Source organism: Salmo salar, chromosome 10 (genome assembly GCF_965601325.2).
Source record: "Salmo salar chromosome 10, fSalSal1, whole genome shotgun sequence".
Taxonomy (NCBI): domain Eukaryota; kingdom Metazoa; phylum Chordata; class Actinopteri; order Salmoniformes; family Salmonidae; genus Salmo; species Salmo salar.
Genome location: NC_138300.1, coordinates 43,096,337 through 43,117,360, shown reverse-complemented (window position 1 = coordinate 43,117,360; position 21,024 = coordinate 43,096,337). Strand labels below are relative to the sequence as shown.

The 21,024-nt window shown below is 42.7% G+C and overlaps 1 protein-coding gene across 1 annotated transcript in view; it reads right to left on the bottom strand.

The window, feature by feature from the left end:
• The window catches only part of ghrhrb (growth hormone releasing hormone receptor b), a 60,711-nt gene extending 45,184 nt beyond the window's left edge, over window positions 1–15,527 (bottom strand). Inside the window, exons 1-2 of the mRNA XM_014123307.3 lie at window positions 15,184–15,527; window positions 9,986–10,094 (exon numbers count right to left, since the gene is read on the bottom strand). Of these exons, the coding sequence (XP_013978782.1) occupies window positions 9,986–10,094; window positions 15,184–15,261 (187 nt within the window). The 5' untranslated portion in view covers window positions 15,262–15,527. The remainder of the gene's footprint in view (window positions 1–9,985; window positions 10,095–15,183) is intronic.
• Window positions 15,528–21,024: the final 5,497 nt, after the last annotated feature.

Here is a 21,024-nt window from a genome sequence, read left to right as displayed (position 1 = left end):
AAATCTATGGCAATCTATTGTTACTTTGGTAATTTATACTTGAATAACTTGGGGGATGGAGCTAGCATGTTGGAGTGAACGGCTGTGTGTGAGAGGCTCCTGCAACTTTTTTGTGAAATAATCTAACCTAACCTACTTTATGGCACTTTTTACAACAAACGTCTCTTTCTAATACAATATTGTAACTTTCTATGTGAAAATGCCTGGTAATAAACGACCAAAGAACAATAAATCCACATCGGAGGCCTACTCCCTGCCAAACAACGAGACAGACATGGCGGAAGGCACAGGTAACAACGTGACACTTACAGAACTTAGCCGGGCTCTGGGAGAACTACGTGTTGCTATAGCTGAGGATCTTAAGGCTACTATTGCTGAACTGGACACTAAAATTGAGAGCACCATTCGAACGGTCGCCTCGCAGAGCCAGAGTATTGTGGACCTTGAGAAAGCTTCTGAATTCAACGCTAGTAGGATCGATGAGTTAGAGAAGCTATGCACGTCATTACAGGATAGTGTGCAGAGGCTTTCTGTGAAAGTGGTTGACCTAGAGGGCCGATCCAGACGTCATAACCTTCGCGTTGTTGATCTGGCAGAGGGGGTGGAGGCGGGCTCTCGCCCCAACGACTTCTTCGCCAAGCTATCGAAGGATGCAATGGAACGGATGTTTTGGCTTCAGATCCCCAACTGGACCGTGCACATCGCGCCCTTGTCCCAGTGCCTCGACCGGGCCAACCTCCTCGCCCAGTAATCATCTGTTGTCACAGTTTCAAGACCAAGGATCTTATCCTGTGCGAGGCTCGAATGAGGGGTAACCTGTTACATAAAGGGCACCCCTTCCGTGTATATGAGGATTGTGCACCCGATGTGGCAAAGCACCGCTCCGGCTACAGAGATGTCATGACCAAACTCTACAAACTCCATCTTTGCCCAGCCTTGCTCTTCCCTGCAAGACTAAGAATTACCCCGCCTTCCGGGGAGAAGATTTGTCTCTCCTCGGTTTTGGACGCAGAGAAGTTTATCCAGGAATATACGCCAATCCCCCGTACAGGTTAGAGTGCCTTGTCATTGTGTGTTAGGGTCTGCTCATGGACTCGAACCCATACTATACCATAACGGGTGAAACCGTACTAAACGGTCTCAACAAGCACTACCGAACATGTAACACGCTGAGCTGACCAATGGAGGGCGGTCAGAGCTCTCATTTAACGTTAATTTCACTTTCATTCCGACTGGGTTCAGGGTGATGCCTGTTTGGGAGGCCTTCCAGGTCTGATCATTGACACTTTCGGATGGATATACTTATATTCCCCCATTTTTGTTTTGTTTCGTTATTTATTTTTCAATTCTTACATTATTCCTATTACCATACCATTTATTTATTGCTTGCGGGGGTCTGGGGGTGATGGCTGGGAAGGGGCAGACGCAGTCACCTGGATAGCAAGTTGATGTTTTGTGCTGTTCTGCCTTTGTCATAGCCTGGCCCGCTCTCACGATTAGATTCCCACCAGACCTCCGTGGTGCTTGTGTCTGTGTAGGTGTGCGTACATATAATTATTATTTGTACTTTATTATTATTTTCTCTTAGCATTTTAGTATTAGGTATGTGTATATTTTAAATTAGTGTAGATTATTATTCTGGGGTGTGTGTGTGTGTGTGTGTGTGTGTGTGTGTGTGTGTGTGTGTGTGTGTGTGTGTGTGTGTGTGTGTGTGTGTGTGTGTGTGTGTGTGTGTGTGTGTGTGTGTGTGTGTGTGTGTGTGTATGCACGTGTGTATGTATGTGGGTATGCGTGTATATACATGCGCACGTGTGTGTGTGTGTGTATGTATACACGCATGTGTGTATGTGTGTGTGTGTGTGTGTGTGTGTATGTATGTAGGTATGCACATGTGTATATATGTTGTGTGTGTGGATGTGTGTGTATGTGTGAACATGTGTAGATCACAATTTTTTTTAATTATTTTACAAATGATTTATTATTATTTATTTATTTTTTATTTTTTTATTTTATTTTTGTTTTTGTTTTTATTGGGGGGTACGTTCAATTTATCAAAATCCTTGTTCCCATCTCCTAACCCACAATATGTAATTGTACTGCTGTCTATGTCGGTTGCGGATGGTTTATGTTTAGACCGGCATTGCTTAGCAATATAATCTTGTGATGCTACATTTTGCTTATCTCAGGGATTGACCCAAGATGAAGCTTAAGTGCACAATATGTTTAAGTTGCAACTTATTCTGTTTAGGTTTAATAGATGCTAATTGAACACTTTAATCGCGGGAGCCTCCTCAGTTCAGATGTTAGTAGAAGTTCTAGGATAGTGAGAGGTGAACGTACAGTTGGGATTTTATTTTTGTTTTACCTCTTGTTTGAGGTCGCGCCATGCTTTTTTGGCATCGGCCAGACAATGTGTTTATTATTTTTATTTTCATTTTTTTTTTCTCCTATTTGTGTATGCCTGTTAAATGTGGGTTGATGGGAGGCGTAAATGTTGGGGAAAGTAGGGGAACAGGGTGGAGAGTAAAGGTGCTTGCAGGGGGGGAGGGGTGGGTTGGATACTGCTCGGGTGTAGGTGCTACATATGCTGATCGTGATGGTTTGGTGCGCTTTCTTACCTTTTTAGTGACTTACATGTTATGCAGGCCACCATAGGAACTACAAATGAGAGGAGGGCGGGGCTTACATTCACTTCCTGGAATGTCAAGGGTTTAAACGAACCAATTAAGAGAGGCAAGGTCCTAGCCCACTTGAAAGCACTCTCGTCTGATATTATATTTTTGCAAGAAACCCATCTGAAAAACAATTCTCATAACAGACTTAAATGTAAGTGGGTGGGGCAAGTGTATCACTCTAACTTCTCTGCCAAAATGAGAGGCACAGCGATTCTGGTACGGAAAGGAATTCCCTTTCTACATAAAACCACTATTGTGGACAAAGAGGGTCGTTATGTGATCGTAATAGGAGAGATCTACTCTACTTCTGTAACTCTACTAAATATCTATGGGCCAAACATTGATAACCCCTGTTTTTTCAAAAGAGTCCTTGTCCTGATTCCAGATATCTCCCATACTACCCTGGTCATTGGAGGGGACCTTAACTGTGTACTAGACCAATATTTGGATAGATCCTCTACCCGGCGAACCCCTACCTCCTATTCAAGCGAATTCTTGAATACCTACATAAAAAAATCTAACTTATTTGATATATGGAGGATCTCAAACCCTACGGGTAGGGAATACTCCTTTTACTGTCATGTTCACAATGTTTATACTCGAATTGACTACTTTTTGGTTGATGCTAAACTACTCCCCTATACCTGTAATGTGAGATATCATGATATTATAATCTCTGACCACAGTCCACTCACCTTCTCCCTGAGATTGGGTGACATCGTACCAAACGAGAGGGTCTGGAGGTTGAATCCTCAGCTCCTCACAGAACCAACATTCTGTGAACATCTTAAAGACCAAATTACATTGCTGTGGGAAACACTGAAGGCTTATTTGAGATGCTGTATCATCTCCTTTCAGACTGCCAGGAATAGGCAAAACAGAAGAGAATTGGTAGAACTGGAGGGACAAATTCACTTACTGGATAGGGAGAATGCTAGACCCCCATCTAGGGAGAAACATAAAAAAATTATGTCTTTAAAATTGAAATACAATCAGATCCTCTCTGCTAAAATTGCTAAATCTTTTCTCTATGCCAAGCAAAAATATCTTTAGTTTGGTGACAAACCACACAAATTACTCGCCAGACAACTTCGAAAAAATGTGAGAGACCGAATGATTCACAAAGTTAAATCTGAGGAATTACTCTCTTCCCCCAAAGACATCAATGACAGATTCCGTCAGTTTTATGAGACTTTATATACATCTAAAGCGGATCCTAATTCCTTAATTATGCAAAACATTTTGGAGGACTGTAATCTTCCTGCCCTGAACCAGGAAGACTCTAACTTCCTGAATAAGGAAATATCTCTTGAAGAAATTAGAGAAACAATAAAATCTCTAAAGAGTGGCAAGACCCCGGGCCCAGATGGATACCCTGGTGAATTCTATAAAACATTCAGCAACATGCTCTCTCCCTACCTACACAAAATGTTGGTTCAGGCCAATGAGGATGGAGCTCTCCCATCCACTTCGGATGAGGCATTTATTACACTTATACATAAGAAGGGTAAAGATACGGAAGAGGTAGGGTCATACAGACCAATATCTCTCCTTAATACAGACCAAAAGATTTTAGCGAAAACTTTGGCTAACAGGCTTAGCACTTTAATTGGCAAATTGGTCCATTCGGACCAGACCGGCTTTATCTCTAACAGAAACTCATTCTTCAATCTCAGGCACCTATTCAACATTATGTATTCTCAGAGGTTACCTAACATGGACCTTGCCGTTATATCTCTTGACGCAGAAAAGGCCTTTGACCAAGTTGAGTGGCCCTATCTATTCAAGGTCCTACAGAAATGTAATATTGAGATGGGTTCATAAATTGGATCCAGCTTTTATATAGGAACCCCTGTGCGAGAATACTCACTAATCAATCATTGTCGCCCCGATTTAACCTTTACAGAGGGACAAGGCAGGGTTGTGCGCTGTCGCCTATGCTCTTCGCCCTAATTATTGAACCTCTCGCTCAAGCGATCAGATCTCATGCAGCAATACACGGCTATAATATTAAAGATACTCTAAATAAGATTTCCCTATACGCAGATGACATTCTCCTCTATGTAACAGAACCCCAAGATAGTATTCCAGCTATTCTTGAGGTGATTCATTTGTTTGGTACCTTCTCGGGATACAGAATAAATTGGAACAAGAGTGAATTAATGCCCATACGGTTGCAAAACACCTCCTGGCTAGAACATCTTCCAGTTAAGCTATCTTCAGAAAAATGTACCTACCTTGGAATTGTAGTTACCAAACAATACTCCTTACTATTTAAAGAGAATTTCCCCTCTCTGATGCAAAAACTCAAGGCAAACATACAATTTTGGAGAACTCCCAATTTCTCTGCTCGGAAGAATTAATGCCATTAAAATGGTCTTCCTCCCACAACTGCTCTACCTATACCAGAACATCCCAATATTCATACCTAAATCCTTTCATAAACAACTGGACTCTATTATCAATCCTTTCATCTGGGATTATAAAACACACAGGATAGGCAAAAAACACATCTGTAAATCCAAGATGGAAGGAGGATTGTCTCTCCCAAATGTTATATTTTACTACTGGGCCGCTAACCTCTGCGCTGTTACGTTTTTGCTGGATGACGCACACCCGCCACCCAGCTGGCTTAGTATGGAGCGTGAGGCATGTCACCCCTTCTCTATTGGTGCTGTGATTTTGTCAACTGTCAATCTGGAGATGTCACTTTACCATAACAATCCTACTATACATAGCACAGTCCGAATCTGGAAGCAAATTAAAGTCCACTTTGAGCTTAGACCAATATCATTCATGCTTCCTGTTGCCAGGAATCCCTCCTTTGCCCCCTCTAACCTTGATAACACCTTTGAGCGATGGGGAGAGTTGTGGATAAGTACCGTAGGGGATTTATATATAGGAGGGACCTTTGCTTCCTTTGAATCACTGAGGGAAACTTATAATCTTCCCAGAAGTAACTTGTTCAGATACCTACAGATTAGAGACTATGTTAGAAAACACCTCCCAACATTTGGGAATGCTAAACCTTCCATGTTTGACGGATGCATAAAAATATGCCCCACCTCAGACAAACTGATATCTCGTAAATATGACGCTTTTCAATCTGTTAGCGCACCCTCTACTGATGCCATTAAGGCAAAATGGGAGGAAGAACTAGGGACTGATATTTCGGTGGCAGACTGGGAAGATAGCTTGGAGTATATCCACACCTGCTCCATTAACTCCAGACATCATCTCATACAATTCAAGGTATTACACAGATTACACTATTCCAAAACCAAACTGCATAGGATATTTCCTGATACATCCCCTATGTGTGATAAATGTCAGGCTGAGCAGGGTACACTACTCCACTGCTTTGCCCTATGCTCTAACTTGTATGGGTATTGGTGTGGAATTTTTGGGGTCCTCTCTGAAGTTCTGGAGACTTCAATAGACCCAGACCTGCTTCTGATAATCCTGGGAGTGTCCGATTCCCTAAACGGATTAACCAACTCCCAAAAACAACTCATCTCTTAGTCTCATTTCGGCGAAAAAATTAATCTTGTTGTTTTGGAAAAGGAGGGAAGCGCCCTCTACCAAATTATGGCTCAGCGAATTGGCAAACACTGTACACTTAGAAAGAATTAGATATATTCTGAACAATAAATTATCAACATTTGATCAAATCTGGCAGCCTTTCCTCTCTTACTTGGACCAGTCGGCGCTGTGAATTTGCACTTTTTAACGCACTCTCAATTGTCATATGGTAATCTACCTTTGGGCAGCATGTGCTGGACCCGCCACCTGAGCAGTTGGGAGGGGAATAGGGTGGAATAAGGGGGGGATAAAGGGGTGTATAAGTGGGGTTACATCTACCCTTTTTCTTTCTACCTGTCCTTGTTCTGTATGTCTTGTTTTGTAATATTTGTTTTGTGCCCAGAACTCTGGGTCTTGTGGTTAATGTCTGTTCTCTTATGTTTAGATAAGAACTGTAAACTTGTCTTTTATACCTATACACCATTCTTGTGTATGTGTTCAATAAAAAATATTTGAACGATACTTGAATAACTTTTTTTTATTATTATTCATATATAGAATAAATGTTTTATATCTGTGTCCATATTGTCCATGAGATTCTAGTAGATAGACCGTATGGTTCAACAGACAATAGCCAAATTTGTCACGTCCTGAGCAGTAAAGAGGTTATTTGTTATTGTAGTTTGGTCAGGACGTGGCAGGGGGTGTTTGTATAATGTGTTTCGGGGTTTGTTGGGCAATGTTCTATGTTAGTCTATTTCTATGTCTGTGTCTAGTTTATCTATTTCTATGCTTAGTTTATTGGTTTGACCTTCAATTGGAGGCAGCTGTTTCTCGTTGCCTCTAATTTAAGGTCCTATTTAGTAGGGGTGTTTTTTCATGGGTTTTTGTGGGTAGTTGTTCCATGTGTAGCTGTATGTCTCACAGGACTGTTTTTTTCGTCATTGTTGTTTTGATTAAGTGTTTTGTTTTCTTTTGAATAAACAAGAAGATGAGCATACACATTCCCGCTGCGCCTTGGTCCCATCAGTACGACGAACGTGACAGAACTACCCACCACCAACGGACCAAGCAGCGGAGGAAGGAGCAGCAGAGGTATCTGGAATCATGGACATGGGAGGAGATTTTGGACGGGGCAGGACCATGGCACCAGGCTGGGGAATACCGACGCCCTAAGGAGGAGCTGGAGGCAGCCAAGGCGGAGCGGCGCCGTTACGAGGCATTATACGCGCCGATTGGCAAACCCGAGAGGCACCCCCAATAAAAAAAATGTGGGGGGGGGGCACACGGGGAGTGTGGCTAGGTCAGGCAATAGACCTGAGCCAACTCCCCATGCTTATTATGGGGAGCAGTGGATCAGAGGAGCACCGGTCTATGCGGAAGTGTGCACGATCTCGCCCATGCGCACTCACAGTCCGGTGCGAGCGATTCAAGCCCCTCGCAAGTGCCGTGCTAGAGTGGGCATACAGCCAGGTAGGAGTATGCCTGCGCAGTACATCTGGCCACCGGTACGTCTCCTAGGCCCAGGCTACCCTACGCCTGCTCTACGCACGGCAGCCATCAGGCCTCTGCACAGCCCAGTGCGCCCTGTGCCAGCACTCCGCCCGTGCAGGGCTACTGTTACCACCCAGCTAGGACGGTTGTGCAGGCTGTGCGCTCCAGATCTCCAGTGCTTGTTCATGGCCCGGTGTATCCAGTTCCTGCTCCTCGCACTAGCCCTGAGGTGCGTGTCTCTAGTCTGGTGCCTCCAAAGCCAGCACCACGCACCAGGCCTCCAGTGCGTCAGCCCAGTCCAGTACATCCTGTTCCTGCTCCTCGCACTAGCCTTGAGGTGCGTGTCTCCAGTCTGGTATCTCCAGTACCAGCCCCACGCACTAGGCCTTCAGTGCGTCAGCCCAGTCCAGTTCGCCCTGCTCCTGCTCCTCGCACTGGCCTTGAGGTGCGTGTTACCAGTCTGGCGCCTCCAAAGCCAGCCCCACACACTAGGCCTGTAGTGCGCCTGTCCAGTCCAGAGCTTCCGGAGACAGTTCCCCGTCCAGAGCTTCCGGCGACAGTTCCCTGTCCAGAGCTTCCGGCGACAGTTCCCCGTCCAGAGCTTCTGGCGACAGTTCCCCGTCCAGAGCTTCCGGCGACAGTTCCCCGTCCAGAGCTTCCGGCGACAGTTCCCCATCTAGAGCTTCCGGCGACAGTTCCCCGTCCAGTGCTTCCGGCGACGTCCTACAGTCCGGAGCCTGCAAAGACAGCCCACAGTCCGGAACCGGCAAAGACGGCTCACAGTCCGGAACCGACAGACGGCCAACAGTCCGGAACCGCCAGAGACGGCCCACAGTCCGGAACCACCAGAGACGGCCCACAGTCCGGAACCACCAGAGACGGCCCACAGTCCGGAACCTGCAGAGACGGCCCACAGTCCGGAACCTGCAGAGACGGCCCACAGTCCGGAACCTGCAGAGACGGCCCACAGTCCGGAACCTGCAGAGTCGCCCCCCAGTCCGGAGCTCTCCAGTGACGCGCATCAGCCCGAGGTCTCTATCAACGCGCATCAGCCCGAGGTCTCCAGCGACGCGCCTTAGCCCTGAGCCTTCAGTGGGGGTGGACAGGTTAGGTTGGAGACTAAGGCCAGAGCCTGAGCCACCACCATAGTATTAGGATGGGGGAGGGGGGGTGTAGAACAAGAACCGTCGGTGACGGTGGCCACCCTCCCTTCCCTCCCTTTAGTTTGGGATTATTTTTGTTTTGGGGTTTATTTTTGCGTTTATTTTTGTGTTTTTTTTGTTTGAGATGCATCCGGGGTCTGCACCTTTGGGGGGGGGGGGGGGGTACTGTCACATCCTGACCAGTAAAGAGCTTATTTGTTATTGTAGTTTGGTCAGGACGTGGCAGGTGGTGTTTGTTTAATGTGTTTCGGGGTTTGTTGGGCAATGTTCTATGTTAGTCTATTTCTATGTCTGTGTCTAGTTTATCTATTTCTATGCTTAGTTTATTGGTTTGACCTTCAATTGGAGGCAGCTGTTTCTCGTTGCCTCTAATTGAAGATCCTATTTAGTAGGGGTGTTTTTTCATGGGTTTTTGTGGGTAGTTGTTCCATGTGTAGCTGCATGTCTCACAGGACTGTTTTTTCATCGTTCTTGTTTTGATTAAGTGTTTTGTTTCATTTTCTTCTCAATAAACAAGAAGATGAGCATACACATATTGGTCCCATCTTTACGACGAACGTGACAAAATTTATGAAAAAAGCATCTAATCATTATTTTAAATTAACTCTGCAACTTTTCCAACTATTTACATTTTTAACAACTGCCACCAGGCTGACGTCAAAACATCAAATTGCCAACAAATACAAACTTACATAGGAAAATAAAGAAATGTGTGTGGGAAAAAATCTAAAGGATATGTCATGCTGAAACCCTCATATTAAACACCAATGGTATTCACTAAGCTGATGGTTTATATTTAGGATAATGTTTTACAGCTTTGTTTTTCAATTTTTTACTTAAAAATCATCAGATTTAATTATTTCATTTATTTTACGTGGCCACACAAAGCTTTGTTTTTTTGTGGTGTGGTTTTCAAATAATAAAAAATAAATTTTTTGTTTAGCACTTGTTTTCTTTGTGCAAATAAATAATACATTTTTGTATAATAATAATAATTAAAGGGCCAGAGATCATTACAGATGCCAGTGATAATCTGAAGTACTCAAAAGGGCCACTAGATGTCTTACAATATATTACAAAAAATCCCTGAATGATACTCTAAACACACCATACCACACCACACCCACATACCTGTCCTGGCAGAGCGGTTCCGGCCTTCCTGTCTGCGTGTGTGGATACAGCTCTCCTGGGCCTTCATGTGATGAGAGACCAGGGCACAGTCTGGATGGATAGCCTCCATCTGGGGTGCAAGAAGGATGAGGGAGAGGGAGAGGGTGATTACTTTATTTAGCTATGAAAAAGCACAGAACTTCAAATGCAGGAAAAGTTGTAACATTACACATTTGAAGTGTTTTATTTTGTTATTTACTGGGACTACACGTGCCACCGTATAACATTGTCCCTTTACGCACACTGTACTATTACATTATTCAACACAGAGAGTAAGACACTCATTATCACCCACCCTCCTGTCCTATTTGTAGGCCACTAAAACTACTCACAGCAAAACAGCATCTTCCTTTGAAACACCCCCTTATTTACCCACATTATAGAGGCAGTCTGCTGCTGATGCAGTTTGAGTTATGGCTTTGTTTACTCCACACACACACACACACACACACACACACACACACACACACACACACACACACACACACACACACACACACACACACCTCAGCTGGGTCTTTGCCGCTGCATCTAACAGCATTAGGAGAAGGTGCGAGCTCTCCAGAGACTGACAGTATCTATAATTAACCCCCTCAGTAAGGCTAAAAATGGGCGCTTCTCGCTATCTAGCTTCTGTAGCTTTTTCTACAACTACATACCTGGCAGCCGTCTCTCCTTTCACTTTGCACAGACAGGATAGCACTAACAGCTGGGTTTGGGCATGCGAGGATGATAACAGAGCGATATTGGGTTATTATGGGAATGTAATGGGAAGCTTGAGATGCACCTTACAACAGAAGTACCTACATGCCAATTAGCACTGCAGAGAAATACTATAACTCTACATTCTCATCGTATCACATATCCCTTCTTCAGCTGCATGGCTACTGCATGTAGGAAGAATGAATTTAATAAGATAACCTACACTTTACCAGCTTCACAATCACCATCCAGATGTGCTCTCTATGCATGTTCTACATCATCTACTTCTATGTTCAAACTGTTCCCCCTTACAACCCCCTCACTAAGCAGGCAGCAGCACTGTGTAGTATATAGCCAGCTGTAGGTAAACCTCAGTTATTACTGTACACCAGCTGGCTCCCCCTGCCTCCTCTTCACTTTCATATCAAAGTCACTTTGGGAGAAGGGAAGTGGGGTCCAGGGTTGAAAGCCAAGAAAAGATTCTCGAAAACTCCAACTCAGCTCCTGTCTGAGAGGTAGCTTGAGGCTCGAGAACACAGGGTTTTGGACAGTTTGAGGACACTAACACAGCAAGAGAACACAGGGTTTTGGACAGTTTGAGGACACTAACACAGCAAGAGAACACAGGGTTTTGGACAGTTTGAGGACACTAACACAGCAAGAGAACACAGGGTTTTGGACAGTTTGAGGACACTAACACAGCAAGAGAACACAGGATTTTGGACAGTTTGAGGACACTAACAAAGCAATAGAACACAGGGTTTTGGACAATTTGAGGACACTAACACAGCAAGAGAAGCATCAAGCCTCTAAAAACAGAAACAGAGGTATGACTGTGTACATCTGTGTGTGTGCGTGAATGCTACACGTGTATGCTGTTTTGGTACTGGATATTTCTCTGCTTTAGGCATTCAGTCGTGTGTGAGAGCTCTGTTATGAGAAGAGGATGAGAAACACAGTTGAGATTCTCCTATGTGAGTTGAGCTAAACTGACAAAAACTGACATTAAAAAAAACTGCTCTTAAGTAACTGCAGACAAACAAGGAGTAAAGGTTAAACGTCCACCCTCTACTCTCCTGTCTGTGCTGGTTTCTCTCTACTGTGAGAATAAAACCTCTGAAAAGCTGCCGGACGTTACTGAAAAAAACCTAAGATGTGCGTGTGTGTGTGTGTGTGTGTGTGTGTGTGTGTGTGTGTGTGTGTGGTGTGTGTGTGTGTGTGTGGTGTGTGTGTGTGTGTGTGAGTGTGTGTGTGTGTGTGTGTGTGTGTGTGTGTGTGTGTGTGTGTGTGTGTGTGTGTGTGTGTGTGTGTGTGTGTGTGTGTGTGTGTGTGTGTGTGTGTGTGTGTGTGAGTGCGTGCGTGCGTGCGTGCGTGCGTGCGTGCGTGCGTGTCTGACATTATCCCAAGAAAAGGGTCACACACTCTGCTCAGAGTAAATGTTGCTGGTGAGAGTGAGAGGAATGGTGAAATGGCCTTTTCTTCTATATAAGATCATTTTGAAGCCCACGGGCACTTTGTGAAGCATCCTTCTCCATAGTTTAAGTACTAAACATCTATTTTACATGCTAACTCACCACAAAGAAAAGTCTATGTCATTAAATGACTAAATGTGTCTAGTTTAAATCCCGAATCACCAGAAAGAAAAATTGCTGTCATAAAAATACTTAAATGTATCTAGTTTACATTCTAAATCAGCAAACAGAAAAAAGATATGTCATGAAAATGCCAATACAACCATGACACACAATGTTATAAAGCATGTTTCTTTCCCTCATATTTCTCACATCATATTTTACATCTGCCACCAGATGTGACTGCAGGTCTCTGGGTGTTACAACAGCAGCAGGCAATAAACCAGTCATAATACAACACAATATAACACCCCATTGACCAGCCACTGTTCAAATCCTCTAAGCCTCTTTGTCTTCCTGGTCAATCTCCTACTCTCATCATGTCCAAGTAGCCTACCTCGAAGGACAAAATGACACAGTTCAACTAGCATTCAACTACTTTACTACATTATACAGGAAAGGCTACAGTAACAAATAAAGCATGATAAAACCTCAACCTCTCTTTTTGCCTCCATCCATGTAATAACGCAGGGGCAGTCTAGTTACATTAGTGTAAATGGAGGAGAAACTTGGCTCCAGTTCTCTGTTTGAGATGGTCTGCCAATGCTGTAGAGTTGGCACCAATGATGTATGTACAGCATGTCTATGGTGCAGGGCTGGCGCCAGAACGAATCAGTTGGAAGGGCATTTGATTTCCATGGGGGGCATGTTTTTTTCATGAGACCTCCTATGTGTGCACACGCTGCACGAAAAAAGAAATGGAACCGCTGGGCGTCAAGGGACACAGCTTCAAGCTAATGAGCAGTAATTCTGACTGGAACATTCTAACAGTGTAATTAATAGGTTTCATATATGCTATCGCTAAAATAATAATTTGGTTGTCTTTATGAAGGTGTTAGGTAACATTACAATACTTTTTTTATAACAAAATCATCTTCATTAGTTTATGTTACTGTAGGATATATGTAAAAACAAACAAACAAAAATAATTCAAGTGTCCAATCAATTGTATTCGTGGAGTGCCTTTGTTACAACTATGAAACAGAAAGCCAATGTGTTGGAACGCGGTAACAGCAGGGTGTGTCACGCTATATTCTCCTGTCGGCAGACAGACGAGGACAACGATATGAAACGATACGGACTCAGTCAACTATCATTATGGGCACTCCTGATGCCACATCATGCCAGCGAGTGTTTGGCTTCAGTGTTTGTGTGTGTGTGTGTGTGTGTGTGTGTGTGTGTGTGTGTGTGTGTGTGTGTGTGTGTGTGTGTGTGTGTGTGTGTGTGTGTGTGTGTGTGTGTGTGTGTGTGTGTGTGTGTGTGTGTGTGTGTGTGTGTGTGTGTGTGTGTGTGTGTGTGTGTGTGTGTCCATGAAAAACACATCTGTTTAATCCATTAATCCACTACCCCATGGCACAATGGCAGACAGACAGACAGCACCCCAGTGTGTGTGTGCACGTGTGTTTGCGAATGGGCGAGCATGTGACCAGAAACAACCTTTTCTCTTAAACCCACCTCTCCCTCCCTAACGATCATAATGGTACCTGTTTATGCCACAATGGTTCTATTTTAATTCAATAGTAGTTTAAAATATGCCATTAAGTCAATAGTAGTGTTATTAACCATTCTATTAACATAGGGCAGCAGTAGCTCTGGGCCAAAGACCTTCACCATTCTCCCATTCTCCTCTCTCACCTCACATTCATGAATATAGATAACAATCTAACTGTTTATCCCACTAATGGGCTATTGTGCACATTAGCTTTGTGGACATTGGTGTTGGCGTTAATTCCATTTAATTCAGGAAATAAACTGAAATTCTAATTTTCCTCAAGATAAAACTTCAGCCACACCTATAGAATTAAAACTACACTCGCAGAAAAAAGGTACCGTACAAACGCTTGTCACTGTAGTTGTACCCTGTAAGGCGAGGCTTCTCAAACCCGGTCCTGGGGGCCCCCCAAGGTAGGCCCCAGGACCGAGTTTAGGAATGACAGATCTATAACTCACATTTCTACGTGCATTTGGTGGGTCACCCAAAAATGTACATATTGCAGCTTTAAAGTATGTACTGCAAGGGTACAATTATGCACCTATAACTAATGGAAGAGATAGAAACAAAGGAGGAGGGAAGCGCTGCTAAGGTACACAATAGATTTTGGTGGACAGAAGGTGCTCTTTGGCAAAAGGGGTAAATTGGTCATCAAAAAGAAAGGAGGACCAAGGCACTCTTCATATAATTAACTAAAATGCCTTTATTTGTATGGCATGTTCAATGAATTCAAACTTTTAAAACTCAGACGTGCTTCAGCTGCATGGCCTTCATCACGAGGCATTTTAATTCATTATATGAAGAGTGCCTTGGTCCTCCTTTCTTTTAGATGTAATATCTTCATTTGAATAGTTTCTCACAACATTAAAATAATCCTACATGTGAATTATTATGTGGATTATAATTAATGGTGATTTTTGTAGTCGTTGATACATTTCTTGTTAGGATAAATCAAGTCTTCAATTTTAAAGTGGAAATTACAAACTTTAAAAGCCTTTTTAAACCTTGAATTCACCATAACGCAGCGTGATCCTTTCTCAAAGGAAATTAACCTAAGAGTAGCCAGCCGAAGCATGGGGCTATGATGATGACAACTCGGAGGACAATGATGAAATCTAGCCTGGATAGGAAAAATGTCAGTGTAGCAGCCTATAAGGACATCCAGTCCCAAACTTTTTATGTAATGTCTTTATCCTGGAAAAATTATATTTAGTTTGGATAATGCATAGGCTATAGCATTCCATAAGGCATGCCATTTTAATTGATGATTAGATAGATTGGGGTAGTAAAAGACAAGTTAAAATAATGTTTTTGTTATGAAAGCATCCACTTACCGTTTCCCACACAGTCAGATGCAGCCATATAGCAAATAACGCGCGTATCCATTTCGATGACGTTTTAGTGAGTAACATTGTCCTTTAGCATGTACCCTTTTCTTTCTAGAACAAATGGTTCAAATAATAGTAAATTGCATTGACATAACCCTAAATAAGTATCCAATTTTTATTTTTTTAAACTAGTATTGTCTGATGCTCTTCCACACTAAGCTATTATCCACATATTTTGCATTTGCCGGGACGACTGGAGGTCATCCTTTCTTGTCGCCGTTATTCAGAAGTTGGGTGGGTTTCTGCAGCGCAGGTATGGCTTGGCAAGACTTCACCATGCATGTACAAGAGACAGGACTCGACTGAGTGAATAACGTGCGCGCCTCTTCCTCAAAAGCCAGCTAGAGCGGACTGCGCAGCGCAGACACGCACTCTCAGTATAGCATATGTGCTTGTTCCATAGGCGAAATTGTCATGGGGGATATTCAGAACAGGTTGATTCGTCCCTCACCCCCAATAATTTATTTAAAAAATAAAATAAAAACATGTTGGTTCGGGGCCCCCTGGAGGTCAGGGGCCATCCAGATAGCATATGAACACGTCATAAGCAATGGAAAAATGGGGGAGAGGAAATTAGTATTAAGGTCAACTTTGTTCACGAAAAACGGTATAACTTCTTCTCTTTCTCAATTATCTAACAAACATGGGGTGTGCCTTTGGTGGTTCATCATGTGTCATTCTGGTTATGCGTGTCGCGACCGACGTAGCTATTTCATTAGCTAAGCTAGCCACTGTAGCTAGCCACTAACTCTTCCACTATGTATTGGTGTCATTTCATAGGGCTTGTTTTTGAATGGAAGCTGTAGAGATCGGTAAGAAATGGCACTTCTGTAGCCAAATATCTTTTCATCAAATATCTTATTCATCCATTTTTTAAGCAATACATGACCAATTATGATGATGCATTGATCAGTTATACAGTTATATCCATTATTTTTGCGTGTTTCCAGATTTCTATTAAATTTGACCTATAATTAATTACAATATGAGTGAAATAGTTTTCCTTCCAAAGAATGGTAATTAAGTATGTTAAAAGCAGCTATTCTGTGTTGGAATGGTGCAGGTGTACCCCAACAACAGAATGGTGTGGGGTCATATCTCAGTCATTAAAATATTCATGCAAGTAGACCGTTGATTGGCCAGCTCATCCTCCTCAGGGGGATGACATCATCCTCTATGAGGAAACAGCAAGCAGTTTTAAATTGGTCTGTTTGAGATACAAGTTTGATGTGGGGTTTTTAAAGCATTTTTTCTCCAGTTTATGCTTTGGCCTAAAATACGAGTATAGGATGAATCAACAACATTATTTGGTGTATGAGATAACAGAATATACATTTTTAAAAGTGAGATTTTCACTGGACAGTTACTTTAAAACTGCAACATTTTCTCTCAGTGTCATGGAAAAATGTGAAGAATAGCATGAGATGAGCTATAAAATAGCACATGTTTCTCTCTGCCCAATAGCAATATGTGTAGAATTGCAGGAAATTAGCTTTGAAAATGCAAAACTTTCTCTCTGCCCCATGGCAAAATGTGAAGTATTGTAGGAAATTTGCAACATTTTATATCAAACTCAAGACAAAATGTGTAGAATAGCAATATAAAACTGCATGTTTCTCTCTGCCCTATGGCAAAATGTGTTGAAATGCAGGAAGTTAGCTGTTTTCCCCAAAAAAATTGTTTTATTTTTTAGGGGGTTAGGGGGTTATCCTTCAACTTATACTGTGTTTTCAAAATCCCCATCCATATACCCCTCAATAGATGTATAATAAGTAATGTCAAACTGTGTAGAATTGCAGGGAAAAGAAGCAAGAGTATAGAATGAATCACCAACATTATTTGGTATGAGTTAATAGAATATAAACTTTTAAAAGTGAGATTTTCACTGGACAGATCTTCACTGGACAGCTCCGCCATTTCATGGTGGCAAAATTTCTAATAGTCCGCCTTATTTCAGTTTATGTGACAAAACAAGCAAGTATAGTGTAGATAATCATTTTACCATCTACACCGCTGTGGAATATTGTATTTTAAGCTGTTTGAAGCTGGTGTACATAAGTAAAAGACACAAAAACTAAACTTGAGAATGGGAAGCATAGAAATAGCACACATAAAATATATCTACAGCTTCTTAGACTTGCTTTCAATGAGAATGACAGATCTTTATAAAACACTTTTCTACGTGAATTTGGTTGGGTCGCCCAAAAAGTTACTTATTGCAGGTCACCTCAGACCCCCGTCTGTTCGTATCCCCCAATATCTACACCACAATTCTGCCCTTGGCTTGTCCTCCTTCGAGATAAAGAACAACCGTAGTTTGTCCACTGGCTTCTTATATTATAAATATTTACTATATCCACCGTTAAAGGGATACTTCAGGATTTTGGCAATGAGGCCCTTTATCTACACTGAATAAAAATATGAACGCAACATGTAAAGTGTTGGTCCCATGTTTCATGAGCTGAAATAAAAGATCCCAGAAATGTTCCATACACACAAAAAGCTTATTTCTCTCAAATTTTGTGTACAAACTAGTTTGCATCCCTTTTAGTGAGCATTTCTCATTTGCCAAGATAATACATCCACCTGACAGGTGTGGTATATCAAGAAACCTGTGCTGGGGACAACAAAAGGCCACTCTAAAATGTGTAGTTTTGTCACACAATACAATGCCACAGATGTCTCATGTTTTGAGGGAGCAGTGTAATTGGCATGCTGATGGCAGAAATGTCCACCAGAGCTGTTGCTAGAGAAGTGAATGTTCATTTCTCTACCCTAAGCTGCCTCCAACGTTGTTTTAGAGAATTTGGCAGTGCGTTCAACCGGCCTCACAACGGCAGAGCATGTGTAACCATGCCAGCCCAGGACCTCCACATCCGGCTTCTTCAGCTGCGGGATCATCTGAGACCAGCCACCCGGACAGCTTATGAAATAGTGGGTTTGCACAAACTGTCAGAAACTGTCTCATCTGCTGGTGGTCCTCACCAGGGTCCTCGCTTGACCAGACTGCAGTCCGGCGTTGTAACCCACTTCAGTGGGCAAATGCTCACCTTCGATAGACACTGACATGCTGAAGAAGTCAAATTAAATGTTATTGGTCACATACACATGGCTAGCAGATGTTATTGCGAGTGTGGCGAAGTGTGCTGTTCACGGATGAATCCCGCTTTCAACTATACCGGGCAGATGACAGACGTTGTGTGGGAAATGTCAATGTTGTGAACAGAGTGCCCCATGGTGGCGGTGGGGTTATGATATGGGCAGGCATAACATTTGCATTACATTTGAGTCATTTAGCAGACGCTCTTATCCAGAGCGACTTACAGTAGTGAATGCATACATTTCATTTTTTTTTTTCATTTCATACATTTTTTTCGTACTTGGCCCCCCGTGGGAATCGAACCCACAACCCTGGCGTTGCAAACACCATGCTCTACCAACTGAGCTACGGGGAAGGCTACGGACAACGAACAAAGTTGCATTTATCTATGGCATTTGAATGCACAGAGATACCGTGACGAGATCCTGAGGCCCATTGACAAGCCATTCATCCACCACTATCACCTCATGTTTCAGCATGATAATGCACGGCCCCATGTCGCAAGGATCTGTACACAATTCCTGGAAGCTGAAAATGTCCCAGCTCTTCCATGGCCTGCATACTCACCAGACATGTCACCCGTTGAGCATGTTTGGGATGCTCTGAATCAACATGTACGACAGCGTGTTCCAGTTCCCACCAATATCCAGCAACTTCGCACAGCTATTGAAGAGGAGTGGGACAACATTCCACAGGCCACAATCAATAGCCTGATCAACTCTATTTGAAGGAGATGTGTCGTGATGCATGAGGCAAATGGTGGTCACACCAGATACTGACTGGTTGTGCGATCAATGACCCTACTTTTTTTTGAAGGTATCTGTGACCAACAGATGCATATCTGTATTCCCAGTCATGTGAAATCCACAGATTAGGGCCTAATACATTCATTTCAATTAACTGATATGAACTGTAACTCAGTAAAATAATTGACATTTTTGCATATTGTGTTGACATCTTTACTCAGTGGTATATTGGGAAAAAATTATGTTGTTGACTACTTTAAAAGTTTCCAAGACTAGCTCAAACAATATGGCCTCTAAAAGTCAATGACCTTGCATGAATAGTTTTCTTGTCCAACAGCTACAGGTTAGCTAGTCTTACATTCCTGAGCATGTGTGCCAAATTTCATGACTCTGGGTCAAATATATATATATACACACACACACACACTACCGTTCAAAAGTTTGGGGTCACTTTGAAATTTCCTTGTGCTTTTCTTTCAAAAACATTTTTTGTCCATTAAAAATGCATCAAATTGATCAGAAATACAGTATAGACATAGTTAATGTTGTAAATGACTATTGTAGCTGGAAACGGCTGATTTTTAATGAAACATCTACATAGGCATACAGAGGCCCTGTCACGCTGGAATAAAAGGATTTGGAGAGAGGAGCAGGAATACACAATAGGGGTTTTTAATACACCCAAAACAAGCACGTATACAAAAACACTGGGCTGCACCCAAACAAAAGAGTGAGGGTAAACCTTGTTGAACGACACAGGATGATACCCGTAATACACAATATATAAAGCACACAGCATAACAGCTGCACCAACGCATAGGTACTCACACCACCAACGGACATGGGAACAATAACCGACAAAGACAGAGGGAACAGAGGGCACATATATAACATACTAATCAGGGGAAATGGGAACCAGGTTGTCTGTAATCAGACAAGACAGTCCGGGGTTGATGATAGTGAATCCCGTTCAGTGAAGCCTAAAAAGACGGTGACGTAGACCTCCGGAACTGGTGAACAGAATGAGCAGCAGTACCGGGGGGATCCGTGACAGGCCCATTATCAACAACCATCACTCCTTGTTCTGGAAAAATGTACGTCAAGAGGAAAATATATCTGCAAGGAGAGGTGCTTGAATTTGCCTCTGGGGAATGGATCATTTCCTCAAAATCCTCAACCTCTCGGAATACAATTTTTCCACATCATATCATCACAGCTTCACAAGGTTTTCCCATTCACTTTAGCTTTAACAAATGTCACATATCGTAAAATATCATATCATCGTTACAAATGTATCTCGACGTAATAAAAGGTTGACTTAATGTTTATTCATGATGTTTCCACACAGTCTGATTCTTTCATCATCTACCATGTTTAGCTCATATTTTAACCCTGTCACTTAATGTATGTAACTTCTGTTCAACATAGCCTATTGCATTAACTGGTGCAGCAAGATACCACTGTTGTCTTGTATCGTGCTGTTCTTAGATTCCGTTATTGTCTGGTTGTTTTCCTACTTGAATTTCCATAAACTTGAAAACATCAATAACCATCACAGGAATTTCAAACCCAACTGTGCTTTTAATAAACAACTGTCTCAGCAGGGTGACAAAACAACCTCAACACAACCAGCATCTCTACAATAACACCAGACAGTGTCAGAGTTTACACAGTAGACAAGTGTCCTAGGCTCTACGTCAGTTTACCTTTCAGCAATTCCTTGCATCCCATCTCCTTGTCCCCTTCTCAAACCGTATAGGAGGAGAAGGTTCAAAGTCGTCCCGTCAGACCTTCTTCTCCAATGCAGTCTGAGGAGGCGAGGAAATCGAGGAAAAATTAACTGATAAAGAGCCCTAAAGTGAGAACCAGGAGGAGTAAACGATCAGACAGGCAGTGGTGAGGATACCCTCAGGTCAGGGAAGGACCCCATCATGTGATGTG